Source organism: Heterodontus francisci, chromosome 23 (assembly GCF_036365525.1).
Source record: "Heterodontus francisci isolate sHetFra1 chromosome 23, sHetFra1.hap1, whole genome shotgun sequence".
In the NCBI taxonomy this organism is placed as follows: domain Eukaryota; kingdom Metazoa; phylum Chordata; class Chondrichthyes; order Heterodontiformes; family Heterodontidae; genus Heterodontus; species Heterodontus francisci.
In genome coordinates, this window is record NC_090393.1 from 50,104,548 (window position 1) to 50,128,280 (window position 23,733).

At 41.5% G+C, this 23,733-nt stretch overlaps 1 protein-coding gene and 1 long non-coding RNA gene across 2 annotated transcripts; one reads left to right on the forward strand and one right to left on the reverse strand.

Annotated features, from left to right (window-relative positions):
- On the reverse strand, positions 1–5,457 carry LOC137382799 (dynein light chain LC6, flagellar outer arm). Its single transcript, XM_068055225.1, has 3 exons — positions 5,327–5,457; positions 3,461–3,600; positions 1–431 (listed from the first exon to the last, which is right to left on the reverse strand). Exons 2-3 carry the CDS (start codon positions 3,590–3,592, stop codon positions 294–296), a joined length of 270 nt encoding a protein of 89 aa, XP_067911326.1. The 5' UTR covers positions 3,593–3,600; positions 5,327–5,457; the 3' UTR covers positions 1–293.
- Positions 5,458–5,613: 156 nt separating this feature from the next.
- On the forward strand, positions 5,614–22,788 carry LOC137383005 (uncharacterized). The gene is made up of 3 exons (XR_010977324.1): positions 5,614–5,750; positions 6,788–7,085; positions 20,409–22,788. It is a non-coding gene; the product is annotated as an uncharacterized lncRNA (long non-coding RNA).
- Positions 22,789–23,733: the final 945 nt, after the last annotated feature.

Here is a 23,733-nt window from a genome sequence, read left to right on the forward strand (position 1 = left end):
TGGTATAAAAACATGTTTATTGAATGGGAAATGTTGGAAAATTAAGACATAAAATAAATGCAAGTCACTAGAAAACAAAAGTGACCCTTTGGAAGAGGACTGGTTTTGGGGCGGGGGGGCAGGGGGAGAAAAGAGAAAGAAAGCAGCTTAAATTTGGATTCACCATGCTGGAAATTACACGACTTAATTCTTCATGTTTCCCTTTGTAGATTAGTCAAAACAGAAGGTACTTTTTAATTAAAGTAGTCTTTCACTTGGATCAACAGCATTTGGAACCCAATAGTTCAGCCTCTTCAGCCAGATTTAAAAAGGAGGATGGCCACCTGGCCCAGGTAGAAATAGATGAAGTGTTTTGTTTCATGAGTCACATAGCTGCCAAAGTTTCTACCCACAATACAATGCCATGTGGGGTTGTACTTTTTGTCAAATTCCTGCAAAACACAAACCAAGAATGTATTAGAAATCCTTTGAGCAAAGTACTTTCTCATGTTAGCTGCTTTACAGCAGATTTAAAATCCTGTTAAACATTGGGCCCTAAGCAACAGGAAAGTGTTTTCCTCGTGCACAAGTACCCCATCTCAAATTTTAAGGTGAATAAGTCTCTCCTGCTCTTACACACCATCCAGTAACCAGTGTTGATAGAATTGGAAAGTGGGAATAGATTGACTTACATGCTGTCATCTTTTGTCTACCAATCTCAAACATTAAAAAAAATACAATTACTCCCACATTTTCTGACTATTCCTTAAATTCAGGTCCAGTAACTTTTCTAGTTACTGGAATCATGATGCAACAATGCTAGATAGTTAGGAATGTCAAGAAATTAGATAGATATTAAAAAACCTTTGGATATACATTAACAATCTGATTTACAAAGCAGGTAGCATCAATAAATTATTTTTAACATAGATGAGCCCTGAAATGCTTTAAAATATTTAAGAAAAAGGAGGAAGATTGTTTTCCGCATTAGACTGACAAAACCAAGTTATGATTGTAAAAATACATCGTCAAAGTGTATGAACAAAAGTTTTAGTCTGCTGGAGTATAGATATGTGGAATGTCAAGGGGGTGGTAGTGGCATATTGGTAATGTTGCTGGACTAGTAATCCAGAGCCCAGGCTAATACCGTGGACACTGGTTCGCACGCCACCACAGCAGATGGTGAAATTGGAATTCAATTTATAAATCTAGAAGTCTGATGATCATGAAACCATTGTCGATTGTTGCATAAACCCATCTGCTGTCCTTACCTGGTCTAGCCTACATGTGACTCCAGACCCACAGCAATGTGGCCGACTCTTAAAATGCCCTCTGAAATGGCTGAGCAAGCCACTCCGTTCAAGAACAATTAAATAAATGCTGGCCTAGCCAGTGACACCCACATCCCACAAACTAATAAAAAAAAAATCTGAATTAGCCCTTTTAAATTTCATAAATGTTTCAAGGTTATAGGACTTTGAGGAACTGCCATCCATTCAAGATGGCTGATTTACAGTAGTGAAATCTGTGTCACTTGCAAAAAGCACTTAAGTATCTGGATGCGTGAATGGAGGCAACATTCTCAATTTGCTGATACCAACTGGGAGTACTGCAACTGTGGTGCACTACAGGATCACATTATCAGGATGGGTAGACAGCTGCTAGATGAAGTTCAATGCAAAACAATGTGGTAGTGCATTTTGAAAGCCAGAATAGGGAAAGAATACACTTTTTTTAAGGTGGAGTAGAGAAGTGATGGAACCTTGGAATGCAGATACACAGAATTTATGGTTTTGCATCTAGAGACAGAGTACAAGAGAAAGTTAATGCTGAACTTTTACGAGATCTTTGATAAGTCACTGTTGGGAGTATTGTGTGTGGCGAGAACCTATTATAAAAATGTAACAAGGTTCACTGAAGATTCACTAGGATGTTAACCAGGTATGACCTAAAAAGTCTGAGGAGATTAAATGTTATGATAAAGTATGAGATTGTTCCTATTGGTTGACAATTTGGCAACAAGATGCCTGAAAATTATGAAACCACAAAAACGATTGCAAGGGAGGTTAGAAGATTATGTGGAATTCTCTGCATACTGTTGTTGGAGGCCCCACAAATTCTTTTAATATGGAGTTAGCTCATTGATTGCAAAACAGGAATATTGACAGTTATGGGGAGTGAGCCAGAGTGAAATGAAACTGCGTGGCATGTCATGGATAAAACACTACCAGACTTCATGGATTGAATGGTTTGTTTCTACACTATAATCCTCTAAAATAAATTCAATGAACAGCTACTAGCGCTTACAAATAATCAGACTGGACAGAGTTATAAGGCAATAACAAAAGGGGTTCAGAAAATAACCCAAATCAAGATAGTTGAGCTGCAGTAATTTATCCCTGAATTGTTACTGTTTAGAAATACACAAGTTAATGCAGTATTCTTTCTAATAATGATTATTATGGACATTATGCATTTAAAATTCCAGGGATTTATTGTACTCTAATTTTCCCCAAGACAACTTCCTATCAGTGTTCATCAGGTCAGGGGAACAATGTACAAAGGCCTCTGCAACGAAGGCACACAATTTTCTAGCAGTTTTAGTTCACGTTGCAGGCAATATTCTATTAATATCTGAAGAAATGCCAGTGGAAATAAAAATCAGGGCAAAACAGTTTAAACTTATTTTCTTCAACTGCAAGTCCTATAAATGGAATTACTTTTGTTCAGAACTCATAACAGATAAACTAGGATATCAATGCAATCTTAAGCTACTTTCATGAACTTTAAAATATTTCTAAACATGTCTTGTATGCTGACAGTGTAAATCCTTCCAAATAATGAAGTCCTACCACAATCACTGGGCATTACCTATCATTGGGTCATAATGGTTCTGTCTACTAAATAAACTACAATACAAGTCTCATTCAAATGTATTGTAAATCAAAATTTGTACAGTTTACAGTTGCTGAGGTTTTATGATGTTTCAGGCTACTTAATTCAACATAATTGTCTGCATGATTTTACCACCATCCTACGCAGTAGCAAGTGAAGTGTATAAACTTTGCTATCTCTGTTCATATGCCATTAAAGAAAAACCATAATGAGGAAAGCAAATCCAAATCTGGAAAACAATCATGATTTTGTCTTCAAATTACTAATTGCTTAAAAATGTAACTATTACAGGTGAGAATCTATCAGCATTATATCATTGAATGGTTCTTAGTTAGGATACAGACTTAGTATTGTTCCAAATTCAATTACAGCATGTTAGACTGCCAACTGATTTTGCAGTCTGATATTCCCATTGTCACTACCTCAGTTTCCCATGTCAGCTGATACCTTTAAGGACTGGTTTGGCTTTAACTCCTAAGCACGAACAGCACTTCTGCAGACCATACAAAGAGGCCAGCTCTCGGCAACATTAGATCCCACCCAACTTGCCTGAAGTGTAAGATAACTTAAGTAGCAATGTTCTCACCTTCTTGATGTAAGCTGCTATGTCTTTCTCAATGTTGTACTTCTCTAGTGCCTGGGTAGCACATTCCACAGCTTCCTGCTGCATGTCCTCAGGCATGTCAGCATTCTTAATGACAGCTTTTCTTTCAGACATGGTTTTACCTGGCAGAAAACAAAAATAAATGTCACAAAAGGAATCAAACAACAACTTATTTAGAATTGAACAGAGAAAAATTAAATAAATGTAAATAACTTCAGTGTATTCTTTTGAATGTATCACATTGTAAAAAAAAAAAAATCACATGCTAGAAATCAAATTAAAAAAGCAAAAATGCTGGAAACAGTCCCTATCAATGCCGATGAACAGACAGGTTGAGGTTTAAAAAAAATGGATCCTTCATTTGCAAAAAGTTTTTGATTGGTCTCTCCGGATTGCTGCTTGTCCTGCAGAGCATTTCCAGGATTTTCTGTTTTGTACAGTTGGATCAGTTACTCACATTAAAATGTTATTACCTGATTCTCAACACACCAAGAACAGTGCATGAAAGAAAAGGTGCAGCAGCAGATAATGGATTGAATCTAGCTATTTTATAATGGTATATGATTTTTGAAAAAAAGTTATTTCAGTAAATTGTTTAAGTCTTTGCACATCCCTAACAAATTTTAAGATTCACAAAGCCATTCAGATCTAGCCCTCATCTTACAAGCATCCCAGCTTTAAATCCCTCCACCATTGGCAGCTATGCTTTCAACTGCCAAAAACTCCAAGCTCCAGAGCTTTATCCCTAAATTCCTCCTTTAAGATGCTCCTTAAAATCCACTTTCACCAATCTTGCCATAATAGTCTCCTTATTTGATAAATTTTGTTTGGCAACACTCCTGTTAAGGCCTTGGGACATTTTACTACATTAAAGCACTGACCACTCCAGGCACTTTCACCCATTGTCTCTCAAGACAAGGAGGCCAAAGAAGAAGAAAGGTGCTATATAAATAAAAACTGTTTTGGCTCCAAGCTCTGAAATTCCCATCCTTAAAACCTCCTCCTTATTCCACCCCCTTCCCATCAAAGCCCTTTAGCTCTTCCCAATACAAAACTACATGAACTCTGAGATGAAATATATTTCCACTTTTGTACCAGAGGAAAATTTAAGTTAAGTTTACTAATTCTCTTCAAATTTATGAAATCTTTTGCCTTTTACCAACCATTTCCCAGGAGATACTTCTGTCTTTTTCCCTGAATGGTTCACATTTAAATTTGTTTATTTAATGTTTAAAGTTTCATCCTTTACCTCTACTACATTTTTATTTTTTTTAAAAATCACAATTTATATTTTATAGATACCCCAATAATGCTATTGCAATTGTTTCCATTAGAAATCCAGAAATTGCCATTTTGTGCATGGGGAGGGAGAGAAAAAGGAGGCAGAGACGGAGGGAAGGAGTGAGAGGAGGCAACAAAGAGGAGGGGTCGGTGGGTAGAGATTAAGGTTTTATTGCTCAATCCCAATCCGGCGAGACAAGGGAAAGGCGAGAGAGTGTCTGCGATCCCTGACGGCCCATCAATCGCTCGTTGGATGTATTACAATAGGCGGAAAGACCACTATTAGCATCTCCCGCCCAAAGCCTAAATAAATTAGAACATCTTTTTAAAAATATTGGCTCGATGCAAGTAAAAAAAAAGACATCTACGCTCCCAACAAAGTAACAGGGCCTTCCTTCTTCAAGCTCTTCAAACACTTTCAGATAATAAATAGAAAATTACAACCGTCGCCGCCCTCCAGTGGATTCTTTTCTCTCCGGATTCTTAACGGTTTTAATTTCTGTTTCTCGCAGTTCCGAGTTAACGGACGATTATTAATATGAAATGAGGTAGTAACTGGACACTCACTGGTTTATATTTCCACCTCAGTAAACTGAGTACTGACACTCCGAGCCCGGACGCTCACCCCTCTGTCCCGCTCCTCCCGTGCAGCCGAATAGAGCCACAAGCCCCTCGGCACCGTCACATAGCGGCACCCGGCCCGGGGCTGAGCCCCCTGCCCGCCTCCCATTGGCCGCCTCTCACCCATGCACCGCTCCCATTGGTCCGCCCAATCAATAAGGCTTCTGCTGTTTGCTGCTGCAGTTTGTTTCGGACCGGCGTACAGTGCGCTGTTAACAGTGAGATGTGTCTTAGCAACCGCTAGCGGTTTTTATTTATCGAGCAACCCGGCCTAAAGTCTTCGTGAACTTTGCTGTAAGAGGGAGGAAGCTTTGCTTTCGAATATTTCCTGCTGCAGGTGACCTACACTTAATGGCAGTAATGCGAATGTGTGAGTTGCAATCACAAATTACGTGAGGTTAAGGGTCATCTAAACAAACACATTTGGGACACAAGGCATATCCTAAAAAGTTGCTGAGTTAAACATTCCTAAATTAGCAGTAGTGTTCGCGTAAGTTAAAATCTTTAATACCTTAAAATGCAAATAGAAACTGCTGGAAACATACAGTGATCCCTTCAACGTTTATAAAGAATTTGAGTTAAGTGCCAGCCTTGTCTCAATGGTTTCTGAGTCAGAAGAGTACGTGCCCAAGCCCCAGTCCAGAGTGTTCAGCACATAATCTAGGAAAGGCTGGCACTGTAGTCATTGTGGTGCTGTTTTTGTTCTTTCCTGGGATGTGGTCGCCAATGGCAAGGCCAGCATTTTTGCCCATCCCTGATTGCCTTTTGAGAAAGTTGTGAAAACTGAGTGGCTTGCTAGGCCATTTTGGATGGCAGTTAAGAGGCAACCACATTGCTGTTAGTCTGGAGTTACATGTAGACCAGACCAGGTAAGGACAGCAGATTTCCTACCCCAAAGGACATTAGTGAACCAGATGTGTTTTTATGATAATTGGTGGTAGTTTCATACTGAGACTTGCTTTCCATTCCATATTTTAAAATTAATTTTTAAATTCTACTGCAGTGGGGTTTGAACCTGTGTCCCAGGGTATTATCCTAGGCCTCTGGATTACTGGTCCAGTGACATTACCACTATGCCACCATCTCCCCACACTACCTTGAAGAAGTTCTGCTCTTCTCTCCGACGGGATTTTCGTTTGTCTCTTTTACCTTGTTCACCTTCATTGCTTTCTATTTCCCTCCTGGTGTTTGATAAGGTATCTACCAAAACTCGTTTAACATATTGTTTGCCTTTGCTCCGTGACCTTTTGGTCAGCTATGTGGCCTGGTCCAATCTGCACCTTCTCCTTTGTTATCTCTTGCCCAACCCCCACCTCACTTGTTTATAATCTGTGACTTTTCTAATATTTGTCAGTTCCGAAGAAGGGTCACTGACCCGAAACGTTAACTCTGCTTCTCTTTCCACAGATGCTGCCAGACCTGCTGAGTGAATCCAGCATTTCTTGTTTTTGTATTGTTGGAGGTGTTGTCTTTTGGATGAGATGTGAAACCAAGGTCTTTCTGCCTGCACTATCTGAAGAGGTGTCCTGGCCAACAGTTATCCCTCAACCAAAGCCACTATAACGAAGTATCTGGATACTTAATTCATTGCGGTTTATGTGCAATCTGGCTGTGCACATGTTGGTTGTCGTATTTCCCTACATTACAGCAGTGGCCATATTTTGTTGGCTGTGAAGCACTCCAAGATGGCCTGAGGTCATGAAAGGTGCTATATAAATACAAATTTATTTTCATTATCATTTTGGGTGGAGACCTTCAACAGAATAGGTTTTTAAAAAAACCTTTTTGTAAGATCTGAGGAAGGGCTGACTTCTGACATGTCTGTTCTTTCCCAAGATGCTACCTGATCTGCTTTCCAGCATTTGCAGTTTTTTTTCTTTCTTTTTAAGTATACATTCATGTTATTTGAAAAAGGTTCCACACCCAAAAGATCAACTCTTCTGTTCTTGCCACAGATGTCACCTGATCTGCTCAGTGCTGCCAGCATTTTCTGTTTGTTTTAGATTTATTGTATCAAGTTTTTTTTTGCTTTTTGTTCATGTCAATTCCTTTCCTTCAATTTTCTCCTTCTCCCAAAGACACTCAAAATTGCTGGGATTCAGTTCTAATCAACTGCCTTTGTACCTCAGCAAGCTGTCATTCTTCCTGTGTGAACCTAGCAAGAGTATAAGTGTTATTTGACTGTCGAAAGCACCACAGCTGAGGCTGATTCTGTCCTCACACTCAAGGTTTACACACAAGCACTTTCCAGCAGGATATGAGAGAATAGTTGTTGGGGGCAGGAACCCTGGCTCATTTTCTTCTTAATCCAGGGTGCTGTGACCAATTGTAGGGCTGCAATAACTGTGCCAGCTGAGATCAGGTAACCTGAGCATTGATTGGGGATTGAATCTAGAATCTGCTTTGTGTGTATAGCTCAGTATCACAGGGCAATAATGTGTTTGTTTATATGTGCATCAGTGATTTCCAGACCAATATTATTTTGTTGGTTTTTGGAAAGGATGTTTAATTGACAAGTTCTATTGACCATTCATTCTGAAGCAGAACTTTTCAATGCCTCAAGGTGCTACACCTAGTCGGGTGGATGACGATGCAGGCAAAGTCTCATGCAGTCATGCAATCAACTGGTAGGCCCCACCAATGCTTGAATCAAAAGAAATGAAGGATCGTAAATCCTAAGGGAGTGTCCTAAATAGGCACAAACCACAATTTTGTGCTTTGCTTTTTCTAAAAAAAAGAGTTTGCATTTGTTTTCTTTTGAAAAGTACAAATATTTACCCAATTGTTAGGAATTGTATAAGATTTCTAATGTTTTAAAGAAGTTCTTTATTCTGTTGTTTTATTGCATTAGCAACAGAGGTTTACTGACTTGTTAACGTCAGAGTCTGTCTATCAAATAAGCTGCAGGGTAATTTAAAACCACTTATCTGTCATTTCATTGTTTGAGACATGTGTGGGCATCCAATGTGCCCTTTTGTGAGGGCCCAGGTATGTTCTACAACCTGCTGTTGCCTATCTCATCATGTAAGGAGGGGCACATTAAAAGTCAGGCTGACTATATTGCAGCTGTAACTAACAAGCCATACAATTACCCACTGTGAGTAATGTTATATACCTGCTGCTGAGTTGGCTATATATAAAAATTTCAAGATTCAAATTTCAAACAATTTTATACAAGTAAATGTAAAATACATCAATTTGCATTTATATAGCACCTTTAACATAGTTAAAACATCCCGAGGCATTTCACAGGAGCGATCATCAAACAAATTTTGACTCCAAATCTCACAAGGACATATTAGGCTAAGTGATCAAAAGCTTGGTCGACGGGACAGGTTTTAAGGAGCATCTTAAAGGAGGTGGAGAGGTTTAGAGTTAATTCCAGAGCTTGGGGCTCAGGCAGCTGAAGGCATACGGTAGAGAGATGAAAATTGGGGATGCGCAAGAGGCCAGAATTGGAGGAACGCAGCAAACTCAGAGTTGTAAAGCTGGAGTAGGTTACAGAGATAGGGAGGGCTGGGCCATGGAGGGATTTGAAAACAAGGATGAGAATTTTAAAATTAAGGCATTTCTGAACACTTTAACTTTAGAATTGCCGTATGTTCAGTTGATTAGGCACTGCCCTGTGTGGTACTGAACCAGAGTTAGGAAGGCCATATATTCAGTAGCACAGAAGAGGAAAGTGAGCACACAGCTTTGATTTAATTACTGTTTAAAAGAGACAGATGTATATGTGGAGTAGACACGCAGGAATCAGGGAAGGAAATTATACCAGTAAATTCAAAAGGGAGTTGGATGGGTCTTTAGCAAGGCAGGCAAATAAGGGAGTATGAAAGATAGAGAGCTGTATGAAATTTTGCGCTAGGAAATCATAAGTCACACTTCAGTTCATGAGGGCAAGGAGGAAGCGTACTTGTTTATGAGAGCAGCCTTAATGCGTTGGTTGCAAGAAAAGTATCTGGAGTGAGCCCAAATCATACAAAGCAGATTCACAAGCCAGCAGCAACACAGAATAACTGCACTTCCATATGCACAGTTACTCCAAGAGTTCCAATGGTGACTCTTAAGCATGCACAATTTTGTTCATGTGCCATTTTTACAGAAAGATGTTTACAGTTTTATTATTCTGGGTGATTCATAAAGGCAAGCAACATGAAAATTGCATTCCTGGCTTTTATGGGAGAGGGGTGGAAGAATAAAATCGCATCTCTGATAGCAACCAGAGGGAGCCAATTACTTTCATTACCAGTATCACTTTGCAAAAGGCTAGAAATGAGACCACTCCTGATGTGATGGTTTTTGTCTCTAAAGGAATGTACTCAGCTCATTTATGTTACAATACTGCCTCTAGAGGATATTCTGTAATGTCAATGGGGTATATTTTGATGATGATGCCACCACTTGTGTATCCATGTACGTCATCAGCCTGTGGAATTATGGTGCCATTTGGTAACACAACACAGCAACATGCCAACACATTGGATTGCACTCAATGCCACTGTAAGCATCAATACATAAGACCATAAGAACATATGAAATAGGAGCAGGAGTAGGCCATTTGGCCCGGGAGCCTGCTCTGCCATTCAGTAAGATCATGGCTGATCTGATTTTGGCCTTAACTCCACTTTCCTGTTTGTCTCCCATAACCCTTGACTCCCTTGTCGATCAAAAATCTGGCTAACTCAGCCTTGAATATATTCAATGACCCAGTCTCCACTACTTTCTGGGAAAGAGAATTCCAAACACTAACCACCCTCTGAGATTAGAAATTCCTCCTCATCTCCATTTTATATGGGATCCCCATTAATTTGAAACTATGCACCCTAGTTCTAGATTCCCCCATGAGGGGAAATATCCTCTTAGCATCTACTCAGTCAAGCCTCCTCAGAATCTTATACATTTCAATAAGATCACCTCTCAATCTTCTAAACTCTAATGAGTATAGGCCCAATTTGCTCAACCTTTCCTCAAGACAAACCCCTCATCCCAGGAATCAGCCTAGTGAATCTTCTCTGAACTTCTTCCAAAGCAAATATGTCCTTCCTTAAATAAGGTGACCAAAACTGTACATAGTACTCTAGGTATGGTCTCACCAATGCCCTGTACAGTTGCAGCAAGACTTCCCTACTTTTGTACTCCATCCCCCTTGCAATAAATGCCAACATTCCATTTGTCTTTCTAATTACTTGCTGTACCTGTATGCTGACTTTTGTGAGTCATGTACAAGGACACCTAGGTCCCTGCACTGCAGCATTCTGCAGTGTCTCTCTATTCTGCTTTTCTAATCTTCCTGCCAAAGCTCACATTTTCCCACATTATACTCCATCTGCCAAATTTTTGCCCATTCACTTTATCTATATCCCTTTGCAGACTCTTTGTATCCTCCTTTCAACTTGCTTTCCCACCTATCTTCGTATCGTCAGCATATTTGGCTACAATACAGTTGGTCCCTTCATCCAAGTCATTAATATAAATTGTAAATAGTTGAGGTCCCAGCACTGATCCCTGTGGCATTCCACTAGTCAGTTTGCCATCTTGAAAATTACCCATTTATCCTGACTCGCAGTTTCCTGTTAATTAGCCAGTCCTCTATCCATGCTAATAGATCACCCCCAACACCGTGAGCTCTTATCTTGTGTAGTAACCTTTAATGTGACACCTTATCGAATGCCTTTTGGAAATCCAAATACCCTACATCTATTGGTTGCCCTTTATCCACCCTGCTTGTTGCATCCTCAAAGAACTCTAATAAATTTGTCAAACACGATTTCCCTTTCACAAAACCATGTTGACTCTGCCTGATGGTATTGTGATTTTCCAGATGTCCTGCTACTACCTCGTTACTAATGGATTCAAGCATTTTCCCAACGACAGAAGTTAGTCTAACTGGCCATAGTTTCCTACTTTCTGTCTCCCTCCTTTCTTGAACAGGTGTTACATTTGTGGTTTTCCAATCCACTGGGATCTTATGAACTAGGAGTAGGCCATTTGGCCCCTCGAGCCTGCTCTGCCATTCCATAAGATCATGGCTGATCTGTTTGTAGATTCAACTCCACTTTCCTGCCTACCCCCAATACCCTTTGACTCCCTTGTTTGTGACGAATCTGTCTACCTCTGCCTTAAAAACATTCAATGACCCTGCCTCCTCTGATCTCCGGGAAGAGAGTTCCACAGACTCACGACCCTCTGAGAGAAAAAATTTCTTTTCATCTCTGTCCTAAATGGGAGATCCCTTATTTTTGAACTGTGCCCCCTAGTTTTAATCTCTCCCACAAGGGGAAACATCCTTTCCACATCTACCCTGTCAAGTCCCCTCAGGATCGATCACCTCTCATCCTTCTAAACTCCAATGAATACAGACCCAACCTGTCCAACCTATCCTCATAAGATAACCCTCTTATCCCAGAAATCAGTTGAGTGAGCCTTCTCTGATCTGCTTCCAATGCAATTATATCCTTTCTTAAGTAAGGAGACCAAAACTGTACACAATACTCTAGATGTGGTCTTACCAATATCCTGTACAACTGTAGCAAAGCATCTCTACTTTTATATTTCACTCCCCTTGCAATAAACGACAACATTGCATTTGCTTTCTTATTCACTTGCTGTACCTACATACTAACGTTTTGTGTTTCATGTACTATGACGCCCAGATCTCTCTGCATCTCGAGAGTTCTGCAATCTCTCCATTTAAATAATATATTGCTTTTCTATTCTTCTGGCCAAAGTGGACAAGTTCACACTTTCCCACGTTATACCCCATCTGCCAAATCTTTACCCACTCACTTATCCTATCCATATCCTTTTGCAGACTCCTGATGTCCTCTTCACAACTTACTCTTCTACCTATCTTTGTGTCATCAGCAAATATAGCAACCAAAGATTCTGTCCCTTTATTTGTCATTGACATAGATTGTAAATAATTGAGGCCCTAGCACTGATCCCTGTGGCATTCCACTCGTTACAGCTTGCCAACCCAAAAACGATCCATTTACACCTACTGTCTGTTTCCTAACTATCCTCTATCTGTGCTAATATGTTATCCCCTATACCATGGGCTCTCATTTTGTTTAGTAACCTTTGATGTGGCACCTTATCAAATGCCTTCTGGAAATCCAAGTACACTACATCCATAGGTTCCCTTTTATTCACGTTGTTTATTACTTCCTCAAAGAACTCTAATAAATTAGTCAAACACAATTTCCCTTTCACAAAACCATGTTGACTCTGCCTGATTGCATTGAGATTTTCTAAATGACCTGCTATAACCTCCTTAATAATAGATTCCATCATTTTCCCTATGACAGATGTTATGCTAACTGGCTTGTAGTTTCCTGCTTTCTGTCTCCCTCCTTTCTTGAACAGTGGAGTTACATTTGCTATTTTCCAATCTGATGGGACCTTTCCAGAATCTAGGGAATTTTGGAAAACTAAAACCAATGCATCCACTATCTCAGCAGCCACTTCTTTTAAGACCCTAGGATGAAGTCCATCAGGACCTAGGGACTTGTTAGGCTTTTAGTTCTAATAATTTTCTCAGTACCCTTTCCCTGGTAATGGTAATTGTTTTAAGTTTGTCCCTCCCTTTCAACTCCTGAATCAATTATTTCTGGAATATTATTTGTCTCCTCTACAGTGAAGACAGATGCAAAAAACCTGTTCAGTTCCTCCGCCATTTCCTTATTTTCCATTATTTACTCCCCAGACTCGCTCTTGAGAGGACCAGCACTCACTTTACTTACACTTTTCCTTTTTAAATACCTATAGAAACTCTTACTATCCATTTTTATATTTCTAGACAGCTTTCTCTCATACTTTTGCCTTATTATTCTTTTCGTCATTCTTTTCTATTTTTCATATTCCGTCCAATCTTCTGATCTACCACTACTCTTAGCCAAATTGTACGCTTTTTCTTTCAATTTGATACTATCTTTAGTTTCCTTAGTTAACCACGGAATCTTTTTTTCTCACTGGAAGGTATCTTTGCTGAGTGTTATGAAATATCTCCTTAAATGTCTGCCACTGCATCTCTACTGACCTATCCCTTAACCTAATTTCCCAGTTTATTTTAGCCAGCTCTGTCTTCAAACTCTCATAATTACCCTTATTTATGTTTAAAACACCAAACTTAGATCCACTCTTCTCACCCTCAAACTGAATGCAAAATTCAATCATGTTGTGATCAATGCTACCTAGGGGTGTCTATGAGGTCATTAATTAATCCTGTCTCGTTACACATTACCAAATCTAGGCCTGCTCTAAGAAACACTCTATGAACTCATCCAGACCACATTTGCCAATCTGATTTGTCCCATCACCCATGATTATCGCCATACCTTTCTCACACGCCCCCATTATTTCTTCCTGTATACCCTGTTCTGCGGTGTGGTTACTATTAGGGGACCTATAAACTACTCCCACAAGTGACTTCTTACCTTTTAGTATTTCTTATCTCTACCCAAACTGATCCTACATCTTGATTTTTAGAACTAAGGTCACCTCTTTATTTTTTTCATTCGTTTTGTGGGATGTGGGTGTCGCTGGCAAGGCCAGCATTTATTGCCCATCCCTAATTGCCCTTGAACTGAGTAGCTTGCTAGGTCATTTCAGAGGGCAGTTAAGAGTCAAACACATTGCTGTGTGTCTGGAGTCACATGTAGGCCAGACCAGGTAAGGATGGCAGATTTCCTATCCCAAAGAACATTAGTGATGTCATCCTTAATTAACAGAGCTAACCTCCACCTTTTCCTAGTTTCCTGTCCTTCTGAAATATCATGTATCCTTGAATGTTCAGGTCCCAGCCTTTGTCATCTTGCAGCCATGTCTCTGTAATGGCTATCAGATCAGACATATTTATTTCTATTTGAGCTATCAATTCATTTGTTTGTTACGAATGCTATGCACATTCAAATACAGAGCCTTCAGTTCTTTTTACTATTTACGCAACCTCTAGCTGTTGCTGCTTACACATTTTGTACATTCTGTTCCTTCATGCCACGCTCTGATTATTATTTTCCTTGTTGCTCTCTTGCCTTCTCCTCTCTCTTTAATTTAATATATCTTCTCTCACTTGATCCCTCACCCCCACTATTTAGTTTAAAACTCTCTCTACTGCCCTCGTTATACGACTTGCCAGAACACCAGTCCCAGCACGGTTCAGTTGAAGACTGTTCCAGTGGTACAGCTCCCACTTTCCCTAGTATTGGTGCCAGTGCTCCATGAATCAAAACCCATTTCTCCCACACCAATCTTTGAGCCACGTGGTTAACTTTCTAATCTTAGTTATCTTTCGCCAATTTGCTTCTGGCTCAGGTAATAATCCAGAGATTATTACCTTTAAGGTTCTGCTTTTTAATTTAGCCCCTAAATGTTCATACTCCCTATGCAGTACCTCGTTCCTAGTCCTACCTATGTCATTGGTACCCACATGGACCACGACAACTGGATCTTCCCCATCCCACTGCAAGTTCCTCTCCAGCCCAGAGCAGATGTCCCGAACTGAAGCCTGGCTCGGGTATAAAATTTAAATCCGACCCGGGCCCGACTCAACCACAGCCAACCCGAACCTAACACGAGCCCGAACCCTTTAATTTTTTTTCGCGCCTGACACGAATCTCCTTCGTTTGTTCCGGCAGCAGGCTGTTCCTGCAGCTGGAATTGTGGGGAATCATGGGTAAGCCTGATCCCATGACTTCCTGGAAGCAGTGTCCAGCCTGACACGACCCAACCCCGAATGCTGGACTCAGAGTTTCAACCCAACCCGACACGTAGTTGGGTCTAGTCGGGTTCGGGTCAGGTAGCCAGACTTTATCCAGAGCCTTGGCATTGGGCGGGCAACACAGCCTTCTGGACTCTTGCTCTTAGCTGCACAGAATTGTGTCTATCCCGCTGACTCTACTATCTTCTACTACCACAACATTTCTGTTTACTGCCCCTCTTGAATGGCTTCCTGTAGCACGGTGCCATGGTCAGTTTGCACATCCACCCTGCAGCCCTCACTTTCATCCATACAAGCTGAAAGAACCTCAAACTTGTTGGATAATTGCAAGGGCTGAGGCTCCTCTGCTTGTGCCTTCTTGATCCCCTTACCTGCCTCACTCGCAGTCACACTCTCCTGTCCCTGATCACTGACTAAATCAGACAACCCTATCCTAAGGGATGTGACAGCCTTCTGATACAAAGTGTTTTGGTAACTTTTCCCCCTCCCTGATGCATCGCAGTGTCTGTAGCTCGGCCTCCAGCCACTGACTCTGAGCCGAAACTCCTCTAGCTGCAGACACTTACTGCAGACATGTTTGCTGTGGATCACACTAGTGTCCACCAGCTCCCACATACTGCAACTGCAACACATCACCTGCCCTGCCAACCTTAATGCGTTTTAATTAACTATTAAATTAATTATTTTGTTAATTTTTAAATTAATGCCCCACTTCAGCACTTACTGTACTAAATTAACCTTGGTAATACAATAAGCCTTACTGCTTAAACTAAAAAACAACAGCAGACTCACCGGCTTTTACGTTATTCTATATTCCACCTATTTACACACCTTTCCTAAAAGTAGTGAATTAATCTAGCTATTTGCACGCAGATACTTAGAGTAGATATTCACTGACCAATCAAGTTACAACTTTGCTGTGACGTCACTGTTTGCTTTTTTTTCAGTCTTCCTTCAAACCCGGCACGTGCCAATTCCAAGCAGCTGACTGGTGTGCCTCTCCGACTCCCAGGATCTACAGAATTTTGGAAGATTACAACCAATGCATCCACTATCTCAGCAGCCACTTCTTATAAGACCCTAGGATGAAGTCCATCAGGACCTGGGGACTTGTCAGCTTTTAGTTCTAATAATTTTCTCAGTACCCTTTCCCTGGTAATGGTAATTGTTTTGAGTTTGTCCTTCCCTCTCAACTCCTGAATCAGTTATTTCTGGGATGTAATTTGTATCCTCTACAGTGAAGACAGATGCAAAACTCCTGTTCAATTTCTCTTCCATTTTCCATTACTCACTCCCCAGACTCACTCTCGAGAGGACCAACACTCACATTACTTACTGTTTTCCTTTTTAAATACCTATAGAAACTCTTACTATCTGTTTTTATATTTCTAGCTAGCTTGCTCTTGTACTCTAAAATCTCTCGCCTTATTCTTTTAGCCATCCTTTTGGATTTTTTTGTGTCTTCTACTGGGAAGATGGATACAAAATACTTGTTCAAAGCCTCTGCCATTTCCTCGTTTCCCATTATTAATTCCCCAGTCTCACCCTCTAAGGGATCAGTGCTCACTTTAGCTCCTCTTTTATATATTTGTAGAAGCTTTTACTGTCTGTTTTTATATTTTTTGCTAGTTTTCTCTCATACTCCAACTGAAGTGGATTATAATCGTAGCCCCTTTTTGGGACCACCCCAGATGAGGTATACTCTCCAGATGGTCACTCTCATTTAAGGTTGAGGAAGACAGGCCTCACAGACACTTGAATGGATCTAACTCTCTCCAAAGAAAAGGAATCAGCTGAGATTATTACCGTCCTGCAGATAGCCTTTTTAACAAGTTTTAGCCAGATTATAAAAACCCGGATATTAATAGAGCTATGCGATCCCATAACCAACGGATCAGTTCTAAGCTGTGCAGTCCTGCCACATCCAGCTGTGAATGGTAGTGGATAATTAAACAACTAACCAGTGGAGGAGGTTCCACAAATATCCCCATCCTCAATGATGGGGGAGCCCAGCACATCAGTGCAAAAGATAAGGCTGAAGCATTTGCATCAATCTTCAGCCAGAAGTGCCGAGTTGATGATCCATCTCGGCCTCCTCCTGAAGTCCCCAGCATCACAGATGCCAGACTTCAGCCAATTAGATTCACTCTGTGTGATATCAAGAAATGACTGAAGGCACTGGATACTGCAAAGGCTGTGGGCCCTGACAATATTCCGGCAATAGTACTGAAGACCTGTGCTCCAGAACTTGCTGTGCCCCTAGCCAAGCTGTTCCAATACAGCTACAACACTGGCATCTACCCGGCAATTGCCCAGGTATATCCTGTACACAAAAAGCAGGACAAGGCCAACCTGGCCAATTACTGCCTCATCAGTCTACTCTCAAACATCAGTAAAGTGATGGAAGGTGTCGTTGACAGGGCTATCAAGCGGCACTTGCTGAGCAATAATCTGCTCAGTGAAGCTCAGTTTGGGTTCTGTCAGGGCCACTCAGCTCCTGACCTCATTACAGCCTTGGTTCAAACATGGACAAAAGAGCTGAACTCTAAAGGTGAGGTGAGAGTGACTGCCCTTGACATCAAGGCAGCATTTGACTGAGTATGGCATCAAGAAGCCCTAGCAAAACTGAAGTCAATGGGAATCAGGGGGAAAACTCTCCACTAGCTGGAGTCATATCTAGCAAAGGAAGATGGTTGTGGTTGTTGGAGGTCAATCATCTCAGCTCCAGGACATCACTGCAGGAGTTCCTCAGGGTAGTGTCCTTGGCCCAACCATCTTCAGCTGCTTCATCAATAACCTTCCTTCATTCATAAGGTCAGAAGTGGGGATGTGCAATCATCAGCGCACAATGTTCAGCACCATTCGAACAGATCTAGCAATGCAAAACTGGGCATCCATGAGGCGCTGTGGGCCATCAGCAGCAGCAGAATTGTACTCAACCACAATCTGTAACCTCTGCCCAGCATATCCCCCACTCTACCGTTACTATCAAGCCAGGAGACCAACCCTGGTTCAATGAAGAGTACAGGAGGGCATGCCAGGAGCAGCACCAGGCATACCTCAACATGAGGTGTCAACCTGGTGAAGCTACAACACAGGACTACTTGCATGCCAAACTGCATAAGCAGCATGCAATAGACAGAGCTAAGTGATCCCATAACCAATGGATCAGATCTAAGCTCTGCAGTCCTGCCACATCCAGTTGTGAACGGTGGTGGACAATTAAACAACTAACTGGGGGAGGTGGCTCCACAAATATCCCCATCCTCAATGATGGGAGAGGCCAGCACATCAGTGCGAAAGATAAGGCTGAAGCATTTGCAACAATCTTCAGCCAGAAGTGCCGAGTTGATGATCCATCTTGGCCCCCTCCTGAAGTCCCCAGAATTACAGATGCCAGACTTCAGCCAATTCGATTCACTCCACGTGATATCAAGAAATGACTGAAGGCACTGGATACTGCATAGGCTATGGGTCCTGACGATATTCCGGCAATAGTACTGAAGACCTGTGCTCCAGAACTTGCCCAAGCTGTTCCAATATAGCTACAACGCTGGCATCTACCTGGCAATGTGGAAAATTGCCTAGGTATGTCCTGCACACAAAAAGCAGGACAAGTCCAACCCAGCCAATTACTGCCCCATCAGTCTACTCCCAATCATCAGTAAAGTGATGGAAGGTGTCATCAACAGTGCCATCAAGCAGCACTTGCTTAGCAATAACCTGCTCAGTGATGCTCAGTTTGGGTTCCGCCAGGGCCACTCAGCTCCTGACCTCATTACAGCCCTTGGTTCATGCTCTCGGCTGCAGAGAACAGTATCTATCCCCCTATCTATACTGTCCCCTACTACCACTACATTCCTTTTAACTCCCCCCACAGTGCCGTGGTGAGTTTGCTCATCCTCCCTGCAGTCCCTGCTCTCATCCACACAAGCTGCAAGAACATTGACCATAACAATAACTGAAAATATAAAGAGGTTACAGGCATTGCATTATTAAGAGTAACAAACTTCTTTGACATTCTTCTCAGCAGGTGGTTGTATGGTTTTTGCTGGAAGCACCAGCAGAAAATCAACTACCACCCAAAGTGAATGCTTTCCCTCACTGGAGCATGAAAAGAATTTACATATGGTGGCATCTGCTCAACAGATCTTGGACGTGATTTGTGTCTTCTCTTGTATTTTTTGTCCAAAAATAGTTTCACTGAAGACAAAGCTGCATTGCTTTGAATACAGTGGAGAGAGAACATGCAAAAAGACTCATCCTATACATTTAGACATGCATCACCCTCCCCAATTCTTAATAATTCTAACAGAGAAGAAAAGAAAAACTGTGGCCAATTTCAGAAAAACTCCCTCAGATTTCCTAGACAAACAAGTAAGCGCCAGGAGTCCTTTATTTGCCATCGTAACTAAATAAAGAACTTACATTTATATAGCGCCTTTCATGACGTCAGGACGTCTCAAAGCACTTTACAGCCAGTTAAGTACTTTTGAAATGTAGTCACTGTAGTAATGTAAAATACATGCAACTAAATGTACTGCACAACTCCTCTCCTTTCCCCCCACACACACACCATTGTCCTTCAGATCATAGGACTGTACAGGACAGAAAAGATTAATACATCCATTGGGCCAGTCCCAAAGATTACAGATGTCAAAACCTTTATTAGATTCAGATCCATCAATAACTCAACATAAATGTCACCCTCTCAAAATGTATAACATACTCTACTTGTACAGAATCCCTAAGTAGGACATTCCACATATTCACCACCCTATGAATGAACAATATATAATCATCTAATCTAAATATGAATCCAAGTCTTGACCTACAGTTGCTGTCAATATGAAACATCATTGTGGGATCCAATTCCTGTATGCCCTTTAGGATCTTAAGTATCCCAGTAAGATCAGGCCTAAGGCGCAATTTTTCCTATGTAAATGTCCCTTGTATCCTTGGTCAGTGCCCAATTTGGTTTGTACTTTGTATCCCTCCAAGGCCAGGCTGTCTCTCCTGTTCTCAGAACTGTACATATTTTTGAGAAGACCATCCTTGACAGGCCTTGGCCTTACGAACAAAGGGGAAAATTGGAATATGGGTTGGTATGGGTAGAATCCTGTTCTCCACTGCTGCATAAAAGAAGAAAAATCAAGCAGCTATTGGGAGTACATTTTTACTCCTGCCAGCAGAATATCATGACCTCAGACATTATGACTGCACTATTTACATGTACCAGCAGTAGGAAAATTTCACTGTAATTCTGTTGAGTGTTTCATAATCATTACTTTTTTTCTGTTTTTCTTCTAGTTACTCCCTGATCACCTGAAGGTGCTGACTCATACTGGATATGATTCCACAAGCTAGAAAACTCAGGTAGCCATTCTTCATATATGAGAGTGAACAATGAATGTAAGCAATCTGTTCAGCTGTGGAATACATCACAACCAAGCCTGTCTGTGACATCACTTGTCCCTGTACATCAAAGGGACCAGGCCAGCTGCATTAAGGAAAACTACAGCAGTCTAATCAGCGGACCTCTAGAGGCTGCCACTAAAAAGGTATGTTTTTAAAAAAATAAATACTTGCCAGAATATGGATCTGGGAGAAGCAGGAATTTGCAATGCCAAATACTGTTGCCTACCCTCTCCCGATCATCACCATCTCCACCTCCCCCACCCAACCTGGACCTACTTGAATGCCACTGCCAGCAATACAACTGAAATCCTCTTTATCAGCGAGCTGCCCGGGGATGCCCAGCAGGTATCTGTCGCTCACTAGTCTCATATAAAAGGGGCATCAGCAAGGGTCAAGCAAGGCTGTGTCATCGCACCAACCCTCTTCTCTTTTCCTTGATGCAGTGCTATACCTCACCTCCAGCAAACTACCCATAGGTGTGGAGATGATCTACAGAGCAGATGGGAAGCTGCTTAACCTACACCGTCTTCAATCCAAAACCAAATTCACTCCAACCTCAGTTGTCAAGCTTGTGTGTGCAGATGATGCTTGCGTGTTCGCTCACTCTGAAACTGAGCTCCAGATTATTGTTGACTCCTTCTCTGAAGCATATGAGAAAATGGGTCTTTCACTAAACACTTGGAAAACAAAGGTCCTCTTCCAACTAGCTCCCACAGCACAACATCTCCCTCGTCAATCAAGATCAATGTTGAGATCTTGGAAAATATGGACCATTTTCCATATCTTGGGAGCCTCCTCTTGGCAAAGGCAGACATAGACGATGAGATTCATCATCGGCAGCGAAGTGCCAGCTCAGCCTTCGGCCAACTGAGGAAAAGAGTATTTGAAGATCAGGATCTCAAAGCCGAGACCAAGATCATGGTTTACCGAGCAGCAGTGATCCCTGCAATCCTATATGCTTCGGTGATTTGGACAACCTACAGCAAGCACTTCAAAGCACTGGAGAAGTACCACCAGAGGTGCCTCTGCAAGATCCTCCAAATCTGGTGGCAAGAAAGGCAGCCCAACAGCAGCATCCTCTCCCAAGCCAACCTGCCCATCATCGGGGCGTTAATCACCCAAAACCAGCTCCGCTGGCGGGACATGTCATTTGCATGCCTGACACCAGACTCGAAGTAGCTGTTACACTCAGAACTTGCTCGTGAGTGGAGACTCCCAGGAGGACAGTGGAAACACTTTAGAGATGTCCTTAAAGCATTCCTGAAGAGATCAAACATCCCCATTGACACGTGGGAGTCCCTGGCTTGTGATTGTCCTAGATGGAGAAAGCTCATTCAGGAAGGCATCTTGCACCTCCTGGAGGCTTCATCAGGAGCATACGGAGGCAAAGTTGAGGAGTCAGAGGGAGCGCACAAACCTCCAAATTACCCATCTACTTGACCCTTCAAGCATCACCTGCCCCTTGTGACAGAGTCTGCGGATCATGCATTGGACTCATCAGCTATCTCAGAACCCATCAAACCGGAGTGGAAGCAAGTCATCCTCGATCCTGAGGGACTGCCTAAGAAGAGACGTTCCCTGCACCCAGTTTGCTATGGCCTGGCAATTTCTAGGCCCTGGTGTTTTTCCAAGATTGCAGTTCATTCTTTACAAACATTTTTACTGCAGTGACTATACTGCTTAATATTCATGACCTGATGAATATTCCTGGTATGTATTGTTATAGGTATAGGAATATCTTGAACTGAAGTCTACCCTTAGACAAATGCCACAAACTTAATATGCCTCCAAAATAAATCCCACCAGTCCCAGCTGCATGAAACCTAAACCATCAATCCATCACACAAATCTGATCATTCACAGCAGCACTACGCTGTTACTCATCAGCTTAACTAAAACAAAAGAAGGACTTGCATTCTTATAGCACTTTTCATGACCACCCGACATCTCAAAATGCTTTACAGCCAATTATGTACTTATTAAGTGTAGTCACTGCTGTAATGTAGGAAACGAGGCAGCCAATTTGCACACAGCAAGCTCCCATACACAGCAATGTGATAACCAGATAATCTGTTTTGTGATGTTGATTAAAGAATAAATATTGGCCGGAACATCAGGAATGGCTCCCCCTGCTCTTCTTTGAAATAGTGCCATGGGATCTTCTACAACAATCTGAGAGGGAAAACGGGGCTTCAGTTTAACGGCTCATCTGAAAGAGGGCATCTCTAACAGTGCAACAGTCCCTCAGTACTGCACTGGAGTGTCAGTATTGATTTTTATACTCAAGTCCTGGAGTGGGACTTGAACCCAGAACTTTGTGATTCAGAGGCAAGAGTACTACCAACTGAGCCATGGCTGATACACAACCACTCACACATACCTATGCTAACACTTGCAGTGGGTCATTCACTCACTCCTGCATAACACTCAAAGTCACTATCTCTGACACACATCCACACTCAAATCAAGTCACTGCTACACATCTAGCAGTGAATATAGTCACACCACCTATATATTGAATTTAAACATCACCTTTCAAATATCCTAATCTCAGTCTATCATAATTTTCTGTCGTAACATTTTCTAGCCGGACAACCAGTGAACCCCTTAAATGTTGATCCTAATTATACACATTTCATATGTTGTTGAAATTTAGTTGTAATATTAATTGATTTATTTGCTCCTTACCACTCCTCTCCTGATGGCAGTGATTGATGCTGGAGTATGGTCCTACAGGCTGGCACCTATAGTTTGCCAATAGGATTTTTGTTAAATTTTTCAATAGCTTGAGTATTAATTACTGATTGAATAAAAAAAACTTCAAGAAGTAAGATTAAACAAACTTTCATTTTAGTTTATGTAAGAAATCAGTATTCGAAAAAATAATGGCATTGAACAACCAATAAATCCCCAGGACCTGACTGTTTTCACCCCAGGGTTTTAAAGGAAATGGGAGAGGAAATTGCAGTTGCTTTAGCAAAGTGTTCTCAATTCAGGAATGTTCCCTTCGATTGGAAAATTTCAAATTTAACTCCATTATTTAAGAAAGGTGAGAGAGAAAGAAACCAGGAACTTATAGACCTGCTAGTCCAACACCTGTTGTGGGGAAGTTATTGGAATCTATGATTAAGGACAGAATGACAGAGCACTTGGAGAAATCTGAGCTGATTAGAAAGAGCCAACGTGGATTTGTAAAGGGTAAGGCACGTCTAATGAA

Excerpts from the sequence above, each read along its gene's own strand:
- LOC137382799 (XM_068055225.1), bottom strand. The coding sequence starts at position 3,592 with ATGTCTGAAAGAAAAGCTGTCATTAAGAATGCTGACATGCCTGAGGAC. Across the intron at positions 432-3,460 it reads TAGCAGCTTACATCAAGAAG|GAATTTGACAAAAAGTACAA; the intron begins GTGAGAACATTG and ends TGTGTTTTGCAG.